The 14,563-nt window shown below is 40.9% G+C and overlaps 2 protein-coding genes and 2 pseudogenes across 6 annotated transcripts in view; 1 reads left to right on the top strand and 3 right to left on the bottom strand.

The window, feature by feature from the left end:
• ARSK (arylsulfatase family member K) overlaps positions 1-993 on the bottom strand; it is a 41,423-nt gene extending 40,430 nt beyond the window's left edge. The window contains exon 1 of the mRNA XM_041751096.1: positions 731-993. Within this exon, the coding sequence (XP_041607030.1) occupies positions 731-868 (138 nt within the window). The 5' untranslated portion in view covers positions 869-993. The remainder of the gene's footprint in view (positions 1-730) is intronic.
• Positions 994-1,131: 138 nt separating this feature from the next.
• Positions 1,132-14,563, top strand: part of TTC37 (tetratricopeptide repeat domain 37) — an 81,058-nt gene continuing 67,626 nt past the window's right edge. The window contains exons 1-6 of one of the 5 annotated variants that reach the window (XM_041752415.1): positions 1,147-1,203; positions 1,574-1,784; positions 7,779-7,844; positions 8,531-8,574; positions 9,715-9,874; positions 11,503-11,593. In XM_041752415.1, coding sequence (XP_041608349.1) covers positions 11,504-11,593 — 90 coding nt within the window. In that variant the 5' untranslated portion in view covers positions 1,147-1,203; positions 1,574-1,784; positions 7,779-7,844; ... (1 more) ...; positions 9,715-9,874; position 11,503. Of the gene's footprint in view, positions 1,204-1,236; positions 1,785-3,320; positions 3,518-6,501; positions 6,651-7,778; positions 7,845-8,530; positions 8,575-9,714; positions 9,875-11,502; positions 11,594-14,563 lie in introns of those variants that run through there. The other 4 variants (XM_041752414.1, XM_041752416.1, XM_041752418.1 and 1 more) reach the window with 4 other exon arrangements.
• Positions 6,401-6,730, bottom strand: LOC121489393 (annotated as a pseudogene).
• On the bottom strand, positions 12,751-13,581 carry LOC121489392 (annotated as a pseudogene).

Consider the following 14,563-nt stretch of genomic DNA (forward strand, 5'->3'; position numbering starts at 1 on the left):
AACACACCCACACAATTTCCTTAGAACATGGGGCAGTGGTTCAAATAACATCAACTGATGGGCTTAGATCAGCACTAACAGGATTATCAGATATCTGGGCAATAAAAATGTGAACTTTCTGCATTTGCTCGCCCAAACATGAATTCCTGCAAACTTGGAAGTGGGAAAGCCCGAATGGGAAAGCTAACACGCTTTTGTGGAGATGCAGAACGTTTTTTCTCCCTACAGTAAGACTCAGATGGGGGGAGGGACCGGACTGAAAGTGCATTAGTAGTGGTAAAATAATTTAGTGGGTCGTGGCTATCATTAAAAAAACTCCAAAAAAACAAAAACAAAAAGGGGGAATCCCTGGGTGGCTCAGCGGTTGAGCGTCTGCCTTCGGCCCAGGGCGTGACCTCGGGGACCCCGGATCGAGTCCCGCATCGGGCTCCCTGCATGGAGCCTGCTTCTCCCTCTGCCTGTGTCTCTGCCTCTTTCATGAATAAATAAATTTAAAAAAAAGAACAAATTGCAAAGGTGCCATCAGATGCATTTTTATTTACTAGAGTATTGTACGGGGTATACATATGTATACGGGGCCTCAAAATAAAATGCATTCCTTATTCTGCATCGGGGTCAAATACGTGGCAGCCTCTCAGATTCTGCTCCCCGAGGCCTGCTGCACAGGAAGAGCTGTGGCTGGTCGCTGGTCGGGGGCGCGATGCCCACTCCCCAGCCTCTCGGTACTTACGAAGGAGTCGCTCACGACTAGCACCACGTTGGGTGCACCGGGCCAACCCCCTGCAGCTCCTCGCCTCCGCCCACCTGCCCCGCGGTCTGGTGCCGCCAGCGCCGAGGCTGCGAACACCGACAGCCACAGCAGCAGCATTGCAGGGAGCGGTTTAGAAACGCCGGGCGCCGGGCCCGCCGCCTCCCTCCGGGAACCGCCTCTGCAAACGGGGCGGGGATCCCACCGTCCGCAGCTCGGTTTCCTCCCGGCGCTTTACCCGCAGAACTACAACTCCCAGCAGGCTGAGCGTGCGCGCATGCGCAAAGGGGAGGAAGAAAAAATTCCCCTCCCTCATTCACGTTAAGACCTTGTAACCAAATACCGAGCGGACTAAACAGTCAGCCACTTCCAGTCACGTGAACGATGCCTGGGGACTGCGCATGCGCCCGGAGTCCAGCCTCGGTGTTTGGAGGAGAAGCATCTGTCTGGCCCAGGTGGGTTAGGGTCGCTGTGGCTTTTGCAGAAGTTGGAGCCAATGTGTAGTTGAAATGGGAACTAGAGACGGAAAAGAGCAGGGGCGGGTCATTTTGTGCCGCGCAAGCGTGGCTGTCGGGACGGTGAATGGGCGATGATGAGGTGGCAGCGCGTCTGTCACTTATGTTCGATGGGGCGGTTCTGTGGGGCCTGTGGCTGGGCCGCCTCAGGTGAGCTGTGGGGTCGCGGGGCGCCGCCAGCACGTTACCCCACAGACGTTTCTAGCCTGCCTCATCTTACTGCCGTGCAGGGGGCGCTCGTCATGCCCCGGGGGCGGAAGGCGTGGGGCCTAGTCTGAGGGGGGACAGCCCAGGTGCATCTTGCCTGCAGAGCGCGGAGGAGAGAAGCCCAACGGCCTCGCTAGGGAAGAAATCCTGAGCCGGGCGACGAGTCCCACCGACTGCCGTACGTCACGACCATCCCTGTCCCGCTGCGGAACGGTCACTGGCCCCACTTGACTGTGGAACCAACTTTGAGAATTCTGGCAGAAGTCGAGTTCTGTCCCAGGGCCAAATTCTGATTTATCTATCCCACTTGTCAGGTATAGAATTTGCGCGTCGCGTGAGTCGTATTAGTATTTCTGACAGGAAGAGGAGGAGTTGAAGTAGCTGACGGGGCACGAACGCGACTCTAATATTCTCTGTCCTCCTCGCCTTCACCATTTTACAGATAGGAAAACTGAGGCGCGGGCGGGTTAAGCGATTTGCCGGAGATGACACGGTTAAGTGTGAGCAGGACTTGAAGTTTAGTGGTCTGTGCCCTAACGCAACTACATTTCTCTGTCCCTGGTTGAATTATGACATTTCATGACCTTCTGATGAGCTTAAACTCTATTAGTGTAGACAAATTCTTTTTTTTTTTTTTTAAGATTTTATTTATTTATTCATGAGAGTCACAGAGAGAGGCAGAGACACAGAGGGAGAAGCAGGCTTCACGCAGGGAGCCCGATGTGGGACTCGATCCCCGGTCTCCAGGATCACGCCCCGGGCTGAAGGCAGCGCTAAACCGCTGAGCCACCAGGGATCCGCTGCATGCTTCTTTATCAAGAATTTGTCTACAATGGGGATCCCTGGGTGGCTCAGCGATTTAGCGCCTGCCTTCAGCCCAGGGCGTGATCCTGGGACCCGGGATCGAGTCCCACATCGGGCTCCCTGCGTGAAGCCTGCTTCTCCCTCTGCCTGTGTCTCTCATGAATAAATAAATAAAATATTTTTTTTAGAAAATAGATCCTGTCCACAAGGAACTTAAACTCTAAGGAAACAAAACGAATTCTAGTCTTAACAGCACAGGAGATAATACAGGTAGGCCACCTCATGATCAGGGTATGTCTCAAAAATTTTGGGTTAATGTGGAGTGCGAAAAGCATTGTGCCATAGAAATGTTGTTGACTGCATTATAGATTCGTAAAAAGTATATTCAGCTTTATCTGTGGCGTGGTACTGTTTCTGTGAACCATATTCACCCTCTTTGGCCTTGTTCTCACAGGACATGTATTCTGAGTTCCCAGGCAGAATGACAGGAGCACATCTTTTTTCCCCCCCTCTCTTTCCCCTTGGCAGTGTCAGTGGGAGCAGGTGCTGCAGTGAATTGGAGCAAGACGGATTTTAGGGCCCCAGGGACATGGCAATGGAAGAACCCAAGAAGCTTCTAGTCCTACTTAGCATCTAACATTCAGTTTGTCCTGCAACATTCCTGCCAGGAATCGTCCAGTCTGTTCTTTTGTATCTAGTGATAGGAATGCACTTTCTTTGATCAGTGTATGTCTCAAAAATTTTGAGACACTTTTCTTTGATCACTTTTCTTTGAGCAGTCCATTCCACATTTTCCATGGTCTAATTATTAAAAGCTCTTATTTTGAGCAGAAGTCAATTTCCCTCTACTTTTAATCATTCATTGGTCCATTTCTCTTCATTTTTATATAAGTAATCTCTCCTTTTCTTTTTTCTTAAGCTTTTATTTAATTATTTGTGAGAGACACAGGCAGAGGGAGAGGCAGGCTCCATGCAAGGAGCCGGATGTGGGACTCGATCCCAGGACCCCGGGGTCACACCCTGAGCCGAAGGCAGACACTCAACTTCTGAGCCACCCAGGTGTCCCACAGTAATCTCTCCCTTTCAGCAACCCTTTTCACGTTTCTCCACCAATTTTTTTTTTTTTTTTTTTTGCCTAGGCCTTCCCCATTTCCTTCAGCTAGTTACATAATTGTAAGTTTCTTCAATATTTTGATCACTCTGGACATACAGCCATTTTGCTAGTCAGTAACTATCTGAAAAGGTACTTTTGAGAGGTGTTTGTGCCCATCTTTATGTGTGTGCATGCCTATATGTGTGTTGCAGTGAGAGTAGACACTCTGTTATGTGTACATTTAAATAACCAGTTAAAGATTTGTATGTTAGAGATTGCTTGCTTTTGTGTAATACTTAACTCCAGTTTGGAAAGAACTTCAGCTGAAAGGTCTTGGTATGGATTTTCATTCTTTATAGTTCCTTTAACATCCAGTATACTCACAGCACTTTCTGCCTTAAGGAAAAGGAGGTTGGGGATCCCTGGGTGGCTCACCGGTTTAGCACCTGTCTTTGGCCCAGGGCGTGGTCCTGGAGTCCCGGGATCGAGTTCCGGGGTGGAGTCCCGCATCGGGCTCCCGGCATGGAGCCTGCTTCCCCCTCTGCCTGTGTTTCTGTCTCTCTCTCTATCATGAATAAATAAATAAAATCTTAAAAAAAAAAAAAAAGGGAAAAGGAGGTTAAGTGTGAAGGTAGTGACTATGTGGAATAAATTCAGTATTGCCTTCACCAGCTCTGATTCTGTAAATATTTGTTGATTATGTACAATGTACTAGACACTGTAGGAAATAAAAGAGAATAATAAAAGTAGTCTTTCCTCCTAAGGAACTTCCAGTTTAGTTGTGGGAAGCAAACCAACTCACACCCCTATAAATTTAATGACAGTATAAAAGGCATCAAAAAATAGTTAACTACTAAACATACAAAAACAAAACCCAGAATATCCCAAATCATACTTTGGATAATGCTGATATGCTTCCAGATGTTAATTGCTCTTCATTAAAATAAATGTTCAATGATAACATAAGTTTTAGAAATGCTAGGTTAAACTATCTTTGGGTCTTTAGGACTTTTCATACATTGCTAATTTATTATTTATTTTACTGTAGATTGCTAATGTACATTTAGAATGTCTTTAAAAGAGAGTGAAATACATAATTTTAGAATGACTTTTAAAGAGAGTGAAATATATAATTTGTAGCATTCACAAAATTACTAGATGGTATGTTAATACCTTTAAGCATGTTATTATTCCTTGGACTACTTTTTGGAAATGTTGGTTTAGATGAAAAATGTTAGAAGTTCAGACTAGTAAGATCATCTGAGAAGGTTTTATGCTTAATGATTGATTTTGGCCTTCAATTACATGTACCGTTTGTGTAGATAGAAGCAGTGTGAACAGGCTGAATGAGAGAAGCAAAGATGTAAAAGTGGAAAGTATTGGGGGATAGTGAAAAACAGTTATGTGAGCTGATACTGAAAAAAGATTCTTCCTTTCCCATTTTAGCAAATTGAGGATTACCGCCTTTTGGCAGTGGGGAAACTAAATGTTTAGAGTAAGCTTTGGGAGCTGGACCAACAGCCATTTATTGAGTACATAGTACTCAATGGATGTTGAATATGTAAGGAACTCCCAAGATATAATACTTTTGTTTGGGGTTTTATTGACCTGGGAGACAGGGCACGTCAATATAGCATAGTAAAAAAAAATATTGGTTACGTTTGAATTGAATGGCTCAACTAATAAATGTTTCAGTGGTTCAGGGGATGGAGTGATGTCTTTTGCAGGATTTACTCTGGACTAGTAGTATTCATATAATTCAAAGAGGATATGTGTGTTTGATGATAGCCTTCTTTTGAACACTGGCAAGAAGGTTACTTCTTGAGAAATGAAGGAAGGAGGGATTGGGGATTTTATTTTATTTTATTTTTTTAAAGATTTTATTTATTTATTCATGAGAGACACAGAGAGATGCAGAGACACAGGCAGAGGGAAAAACAGGCTCCCTATGGTGAGCCAGTTGTGGGAACTCGATCCCAGGACTCTGGGATCACAACCTGCACCAAAGGCAGACGCTCAACCACTGAGCCACCCAGACATCCCAAGATTGGGGATTTTAAATGTGAAAATGCGTAAATGAGAAAGTTTGTAGTAACCATGTGGATAAGGCATAGAAAAAAAGTGGTCAAAAAAAAAAAAAAGAAAAAAAGTGGTCGATTGAGAAGGTAGCAGTAAATAAGGAGAAGAGTACTAATCTACAGGTGACCCTTGAATAACGTGGGACTGAGGGATGCTGACCCTCCACGCAGTCAAAAATCCACGTGTGACTTTTACTCCTTAAAGAGTTAACTACTAATAGCCCGCTATTGACCAGATGCTTTACAGATAACATAAAGTTAACACATTATTTTGTATGTTATATGCATTATGTGCTGTATTTTTTACAATAAAGTAAGCTAGAGAGAAGAAAAGATTATTAAGAAAATCCTAAGGAAGAGAAAATACACTTACAGTGCATTTATTGTACAGAAGATATATTTGTTGAAAAAAGTCCATGTGTAAGTGGATCTTAAGCCGGTGGTGTTTATGTTCAGGCACTCCCATTTACATAGATATCGAGTAATGATATAATCCTTACTTTATCAATGAGGAAATAGGCTTCAAGTAGTGAATTAAGACGTCCAAGTTCAGATTGTACTTGAACCCAGATGTATCTGATTCCCAAGCACATTCTGAACAAGGTTAAGTCTTGGCTTGGTGGGTGAGTAGGGCAGAGTGAAGGGGCTGACAAAACCTCAGGTGTTTTGTAAAAACGATTTGATGAAGTGACTGCATAGTTATAATCAGGTTGATTTGGGGCTTAAAGAAATTGGTGTAATGGATAGAGTCAGGTTTTTACTTTTATTTTACCCCCCTCCTTACCCTTCTTGTTTTAACTTTTATTTTACTTTCGTAAACATTGTTTGGATCACACTACTTTTTTTTTTTTTCTCCCGTTGAGACATTTTAATTTGCACATATGTATTACATCCCTAGAAAAAGAATCCCAGGATTTTCCCTCCTGTGTATTTTCATCTTGCTTCTTCACAGTCCATGATGCTAACTGAGGTTGTCAGCGCAGTGAAACCGATCTGGCAGGATGGGAGCAGATTATTCTGCCGTTCTTCCAGATTTTTGAGTTGTACGTCAAGTCTGGGGCTGATCTGATCATTCCACGCTTGTTTAACCTGCCCATGAGGTTCACAACAGTTTTTCCAGCTCTTTGATCATCAGTGATTTCAAATTTGCCAACATAACCATGCTTCATCATCGCAGTTAGAAGTTGACTTTGGAGCATGGCCTGGTAAGACTCTGGTGTTTGTGCCTCTTTTTGGCATTGTTAATGCTTTCGAGAACATCTGCCCCGACATTCAGGTGCACCATTGTAGCAGCATGGAAAGATGGTGGAAGGAGGCCATAGTACTTTTTTTCTTAACAGTAACAGTAAAACCCTTTTTTATAGAACTAACAGTTCTATTGAAGTGAACTGCCAGTACGTGTTTTTGGTTCAGTCAGCTAACTTTCTCTTTTTTGCTCATCCTTCTTCAGCTAAATTTCGTTCATTTCTGGGGCACATGGGTGGCTCAGTGGTTGAGCATCTGCCTTTGGCTCAGGTTGTGATCCTGGAGTCCTGGGATCCAGTCCCACATCAGGCTCCCCATGGGGAGCCTCCTTCTCCATCTGTGTCTCTGCTACTCTCCGTGTCTCTTATGAATAGATAAATAAAATCTTAAAAAAAAAATTTAAATTTTGTTCATTTCCTGGTTTAACGTAGCATTGCTATTTTTTTATTCAGTTTTTTGAAACCACTTCCATTCTCTCCATGAAACATTGTAGATAATTTTGTTTGACAGAATTTATTCCAGAGGTCCCATCAAAAGATGGGATACTTAGGATTATATCATGTTGAATTTGTGTTAATATTTCAGATGATTATTTAGCTGGGTTTTTGAAAGTCTCTGTTTTCATTAGATTATAAATTAAGTAGTTACATGATGTGGGCAACATTTTACATATTTATAATTCTTTTTATAGCTTAAATCAGGTTCACTTTAGTGTAGTGAGGCCGCAAATAGGGAGTAAATGCGTACTGTTGATTGTCCTCAATTCAAAATAAAGTAGCATAGGAATAGTTGATTCTCTTTTTTGGCTGATTTTTTAATTGAAGTTCATGTATTTTGAGTTTCTGGAATTTTTTTGAAAATTTTTCTGATTGTTTATGGAAGTTCCTTTTACCACCTGAAGCTGTGGAAACACAGACCAATTCAAAAATTTTGGGAAAGAAAAAAGATGAGAAATCGTACCTAATTATTACTTGTGCTTTGAATTATGAATTGGGAAAATTAAATCTGAATCTGATGTGTTAAAAAATTCAGTCTTGAGCTTTGTATCATGCTTTTTATGTGCCTGTCTCATATTTTGCTTAATTTAGATGGATAATGGTTAAGGAACAATCTGAAATTCAATCCAAAAAGAAGATAGAAGGTAATTGGTAAAGGTAAGTGACTAGAATGCTAAATAAGAGGTAATTGGAGTCTGTTTTTACATAGTAATTGTTTTTAACCAATTCATTTCAGAAAAAGAGTATTATGATGTAGGTTGTTATGTCCAGACTATAGGTCATAAAAAGTTTAGACTTTTGTCTAAACTGCCTTTAGACTTTGTTATTAGATTTAAAAGTACATGTTTTTGCTTTTCTGTAATTAACTTCCATTGTCATTATTGTTATTATTTTTATTATTATTATTTTTGCTTTGTGGAGTCTGTATCTGCACTATGGAATGTAGCTTAAGGTTCTGTGGCTTTACCTGGGGTGTGTAGGACATAGTAATTCATTCACCTACATATTTATTTTTGAGATTTATCATTTCGGCATGTTTGTCACTTTTTTCAGTGCAGTTGTTGCTACTTTTTATGCTGGATATATGTTGAATAATAACCCTTTTAATTTGATAGTAGCAAACCCTTTCACTGAGTTGAGAATGTGCAAAATGAATGCTCTTGTTGAAAAAGAATGACTTGAAATTGAGGAGAAAAAAACAGAGATTATCAGGGGAAAGTGGGTGGGGCTGTGGAAGAACGTTAAAGACACTTGTAAAAGAGCTAGATTTTTCTTTGAAATGTTGGAAATGCTTGCCATGGAGGGAAGTGTCCCAAATAAAGGTATATCATTTTTGTTCATAGGTTTTTGCTTTGTGAAAGGAGGGGAGTTCGACAATACCTTGTGGGTGAGTACTTAAGAAAGTTTTGTTTAGAAAATGAATGAATGAGCCTCTTTTTTCTCCACTTCATCTCCCAAAAATTGGAAGAAGTTTTTAGGGCTAGAAAGGGGCAGATTATTTTGTCTTTTCAAAAATTAGTCAATCCCTTAATACTGATCTGTATCTATATATCTATATTGTCTATATCTGTATCTGTATATTTCTCTCTATACAAATGTTAGGTGAAGAGAGAGGGCCTCAGTGCTAGCATATTATGCTAAATGCCAAATCAAATGAAGAAGGGATAGGAAGAGAAGAATAGAAGATCCCACTGCAGCAAGGGTAATCATCATTACATACAGAGACATAGGGATATGGAAAGGTGTTGAACGTTAGTTGGTTACCAAGGGAATAGCAGAGTTTGTTTATTGTGGTCTTTAAAAATGCCTCATGTAGAGACATTTAACAGCTCTGTTTTTGCTGCTGTATATAAGTCTACACTTGTCCATCTGTCTGACTTTTAAAGCGTTTTGTAGTCTAGTGTTCTACTTTATCCATTGAGCCTCATTTTCTTCTGTTCTTCAGCAAGTCCCATCTGCTCCACGGAGCCCAGTTTTTCATTGTGTCCTACACATGCCACGTTCATTCCTATTTCTCTGACTTGGCCAATGCAATTGCTTCTGACTGGCGCAATTTTTCTTCTTCCCTCCATTCTTAAAATCCTATCTTCTTCTGGTATCCCTTCATTCACACCACACTTCTTTCCTTCTTTGAACTCCTCTTGCAGTTGTACTCATCCTTAGTTCAGTGTGCGATTCTCTAATGACTCCTATGTCTTAGGTTTGGTTTAGGTTATATTCTTCAGAGCAGGAGCATTTCCTATTTCTATTGTGTCGTGTGTAGTGCATGGCTTGGGGTTGCATGTAGGGTTAGTGGTGGCTGATCTGGCTTGTTTGAATGTGCTTCCACTTAAATGCTGGGTGATAGAAGAGGTGGTGATCTTTCTCCTCACAAAATTAATTTTTTTCTGTTTGTTTTTGCGTGGTCTTATCTTGATACTGTTTTTGTTCTTTTTTTGACTTAATTTTTTCTCCTTGGATGTCTTTTCTTAACCTTTTCTATTGGTCCAAATTAGTAATTATCATCATTGATTGCTCTTCTTTTTAGTCTGTGAATTTATCTGCCCAAGATAACTTTGATGTGAGAAGATTTAATGTGAAATCAGCATTGAAATTTGTTGCCTGTTCCAGTCAAAGTTTGTAGGCTTCAAAAAATACCAAAAAAATCCTGAAGTTGGTACCTATAATTTTTACCAAGATAATTTCAGGTAAGAGAACAGTTTCTAAAATAACAGCATATGAACTATGCAGCTTTAATTGCATAACTAATGTAAATAGGCAAAAAGTTATTTTTCTGCCTATTTAAGGAATCTGGTATAGCTGCAGATAAATTTATTTTATATGTTAATTTTTGTATTATTATTATTATTTTTTTAAATTTTTGTGTTATTTTGAATCTAACATTGTTTAAGTCCAAAGGCTTGGGATCCCTGGGTGGCGCAGCGGTTTGGCGCCTGCCTTTGGCCCAGGGCGCAATCCTGGAGACCCGGGATCGAATCCAACGTCGGGCTCCCGGTGCATGGAGCCTGCTTCTCCCTCTGATTATGACTCTGCCTCTCTCTCTCTCTCTCTGTGACTATCATAAATAAATAAAAAAATTTAAAAAAATATTTAAAAAAAAAAGTCCAAAGGCTTGGGGTTTTTGTTTGTTTTGGTTTTAATTTCATTCTTTCTTAAACTTCCTTGATCTGCACTTGTACCTCAGCCTCTCTGGGTGTAAAGGATGTCAGTATACCATGTCAGCAAGCTACCTTCTTGGTTCATTTTGCTGCTGTGAACATCTGCAGTCTGTAATGGATTAATATTTACCCAGCTTTGTTTCCTGATGAGATTAGAGTTCAGTGGAGTTGTCAAAAAATATAAATTTCTTTTTTTCAACATTGAGTTGTGATTGAATTTGACTTTTCTACTGGTAAATCAGAGTAAGTTGTACAATCTTAAGATATGTTAGTTTATTTAAAATTAAATTAACGTAGCTTATATATTGAAGAAATACTTTGTCTCCCAATTGAAATATCTTTTTATGGTTGAAATTAGTGCATAATACTCTAGCATATTCATCACCTTCATTTAAGTGTGACTATTGCATTTATTTCTCTTCAAAGAATATTATATTGCTATAGCTTGACAGTAAACCTTACTGGGAAGAAAGTATCTGGATTTATATTTTATAGAAACTAGCATAAAACAAAATGATTTCTTACACTCTTACATCATAGTTACTGAAATTAAGTTGTGTTAGTGTTTCTACTTTGTGATTTGGGCTTATTCTACTAAATCTTAGTGTGGAATTAGGTTGAGATTGATATGTGTTTTGGGTCCTGGCCATTAGATCATCCTAGTTTTAGCCTACTATATAAAGAATGAGTATAACTCAAATACAGCTAAAATGTCAACAAATATTTATTAATGTATGCAATTTGTTAGATACTAGGTGCTGATAACACAGCAGTACATAACAACCACAGACAAAAATCCCCACCTACATGACACATTTTGGTGGGTTTAGTGAACAGATAATAAAATAAGTAAAATCTGTAGTGTATGAGACACTAAATGTTAGGGAGGGAGTTAAGTGAATATTATGTAGTTGGGTGTGGAGGGGGAAGAAGAGTTGAAATTTTATGTAATGTAGCCAGCCAAAGTTTCACTGAGCAAGTAACATTTGAGTAAAAATCTGAAGAGGTGAGGGACAGTGCTATAGGGACTTTAGATTGGAAAGAATGTTCCAGATAGAAGGAATTACATGTGTGTTTTCAGCTAGTTAATTAAGTTTGTTGAAACTTTTATAATTAGGTAGGTATTGTAGGCTCACTCAGGCTTTTTATTTCCACAGAATGTCCAGCAAGGAAGTAAAGACTGCTCTAAAAAGTGCTAGAGATGCTATCAGAAACAAAGAATACAAAGAAGCTTTGAAACATTGTAAGGTAACTGACATATTTCTTTTTTTTTTATTCCATGGTAGAAGTATGTTACCCATTTATAAGCATTATGGATTTGTAATATGTGTATTATTTATTTCCTAAACATAGCAAAACTGGTTAGATTGTTTAGTAGACCATTAGAGTGGTGTGCTAAGATAAATTACTTTGACCATGCTCAAAGTCACATTCTTAAAACCAGAGTATCTCATAGGTATGTTTTGACGGGTTAATATGGAACATTGCTGTATCATAAAGTTTTCATTCTTTAATGGCATGTTGATACTGTAATTCTATTTTTTTTTTTTTTGAGAAAAGCCAGCATAAAGCACTTTTATTGCAAAAATATAACTTGAAACTCATACGTAGTGCGGGCAGGTGGGGGTGAGGGGTAGGCAGCAATAATTTCTCTCACCAAATCACTACACAGGACAGCAAAGGGGTAAGAGGGGAGCCAGGAAACTCTGAGATCAGCCGGGGGAGCCGAACATCAAAAACCAGGAGATGCTGAAGCTGTGATGACCAGCATCATTTTCTCAAGACAACACTCAGGGGTTTGTCATGATGGCTGGGCTTTCATCGGGTGTTATGTGTCTACGAACAGCACCTTCAATTTAAACTTTCAATTAAAGTTCTTAAAATTTGGAAAGTGGAGCTCAAATAGCTATGAGATTACAAAAGTCCTGAATATCCGTTAGAAAAACCACAGGATGGAAAAAAAACAAAACAAAATAAAACAAAGAGCCAGGCCATGAAGAAGGCTTCAGAAGTCCCTGCTGGCCTCGGGACAGATACCTGTAGTGTCCAATATCGCAGTGAGAACAATCTGCTTCCAAAAGGCAGAGGTGTTTATGGGGGGGGGGGGGGAGCAGGGGAGGGGTAGTGGAGGCAGAGGCTCTCCCCCTCCCCACTTCAGTTTCAGGTAGGGCTTTATTTTTTAATTTTTTTAAAGATTTTATTTATTTATTCATGAGAGACACAGAGAGAGAGATAGAGACACAGGCTGAGGGAGAAGCAGGCTCCATGTGGGGAACCTAATGTGGGACTTGATCCCAGGACCCCAAGATCATGACCTGAGCTGAAGGCAGATGCTTAACCTCTGAGCCACCCAGGCATCCCTCAGGTAGGGCTTTAATTCAACCCAAGGACATCTCTCAACTGGGAGAGTGACTTTGGCCCTCAACAGTGCCTCAAATCTGCTACGGCTTTGCAGCGCAGCAGCAAGAATGTTTAATATATAATAGATAAACATTTCACCCGAAAAAAAATAAAATAAAGATTCTTGTAATCCCCCCCCCAACATCAATTCCTATTCTAAAGTTAACCCATGACTTGTGCTGTTAATACTTGACTAATACTTAAGTGGAAACCTAGATCCAAAAGACTGAAACTGAACCTTCACCCCAAAATGAAAACGAAATCAAATGAATAACATGAGGTTTATGGCATATAGTTTAGGTCAACACACACACGAAGAGAAAGGGAAAGAGCAAAGCTGGGTGACAGAACACATTCAGTCGGGGTCAATGTTTATACAAAGAGTGTAGTGGAACATCAGGAAAAGCTCCATATGGACTTGTGTGTGCACGTCTGGAGGCGCCACATCCCTCCATGGCACATCCAAGAATGGGGAGCTCAGGGAGGAAGCCATTCCTGTCATTCCAGTTTCAGAAGCTCCACGTCAAAGACGAGAGTGGCATTTGGTGGGATGATGCCTGGGTGCCCAGTAGCACCATAGGCGTAGTCTGGGGAGATAGTTTGGCTCTCTGACCCACACTCATCTGGGCAACCACTTCTTCCCAGCCTCAGATCACCTCCTGCTTGCCTAGCATAAACTTAAAGGGCTTGTTTCTGTCCCAGGAGGAATCAAATTTCTTTCCATCTTCAAGCATCCCCGTGTAGTGCACCATGCAGGTCTGACTGCGCTTCAGGAAGGTGCGTCTGTCTCCGGGGGAGATGGTCTCCACCTGCACTCCCATGGCGACGCCTGCGGCGGTGGGCAGGTGGCGGGCGGTGTGGACTGACGGCAGACCTGGTGGCGCGGCCCGGGCTCTGCCTTGGCCCTCGGCGCCTCGCCTCGCCTGCCTGTAATTCTATTTTTTTGTGAATGGGAGACTTAGGATTCTAAAGCTCCTCTGTATGGTGCTGGGGGGAATGTACTTGTCCAGAGAAAGAGATTGAATGTGCAGAAGAGAGAGGGAAATGGTAGGAGTGAAGTCCTGGATAAGATGAGAGAGGATGGGATCCTGCGCTTGAGAGGGAGATCTTTGATACTTTTTCCATCTTAGCAGAGGGGATGATAGATGTAAATCTATGTACTGTCAGATTTGTAGATTTGAGGGTAGGAAGAGATGAATGTCCCTCTCTGATATCTTCTATTTTCTTAGTGAAGTATAAGCTGAGAGTGGAAGAAGACTTGTATAGGAGGTTTGAGATGAAAGAAGGTATGAGGTAGTTATTTATTGGGAAAACAAACTTACTAGTAAGGATTGAAAGGATTGTCAAGCCCTAATGAATGTCCATTTGAAGTTCCATCTTATTGAAGTGTAATCACTGAACTGAGTTACGTTGTTTCCCCCTTCATGTTCAGCTTCTCAAGCTTAGAAATGAGTGTGCTGGGGTTCAAGTATGGATGTTGAGAAAGATGATGGGGAATATAGTCCAAGGAATTGAGGATGTTTGCAAGGGAGAGATGACAACTGTTGGGTCAGTGGACACTAAGTTGGGAAAAGAGGAATGAGAATTGAGAAGTGAGGTGATAATGGAATAAGAAGGGTCAACTAATTGGACATATTAGAGGTTAAAGAATTGTCAGCTTTGGTGGTTACCTCATTGTTAGTTTTTGTGCTATAGGTTGGTGACAGGTTGCTAGAAGAATCATGTGGATGCATAGAAAGAAATATAATAATCTGACTCTCAACTGATGGAAATATTCTTATTTTCCCTAGAATATGTAAAATCTTAAGAGCTAATTTC

The sequence above is a fragment of the Vulpes lagopus genome, chromosome 4, assembly GCF_018345385.1.
Source record: "Vulpes lagopus strain Blue_001 chromosome 4, ASM1834538v1, whole genome shotgun sequence".
Lineage (NCBI taxonomy): Eukaryota > Metazoa > Chordata > Mammalia > Carnivora > Canidae > Vulpes > Vulpes lagopus.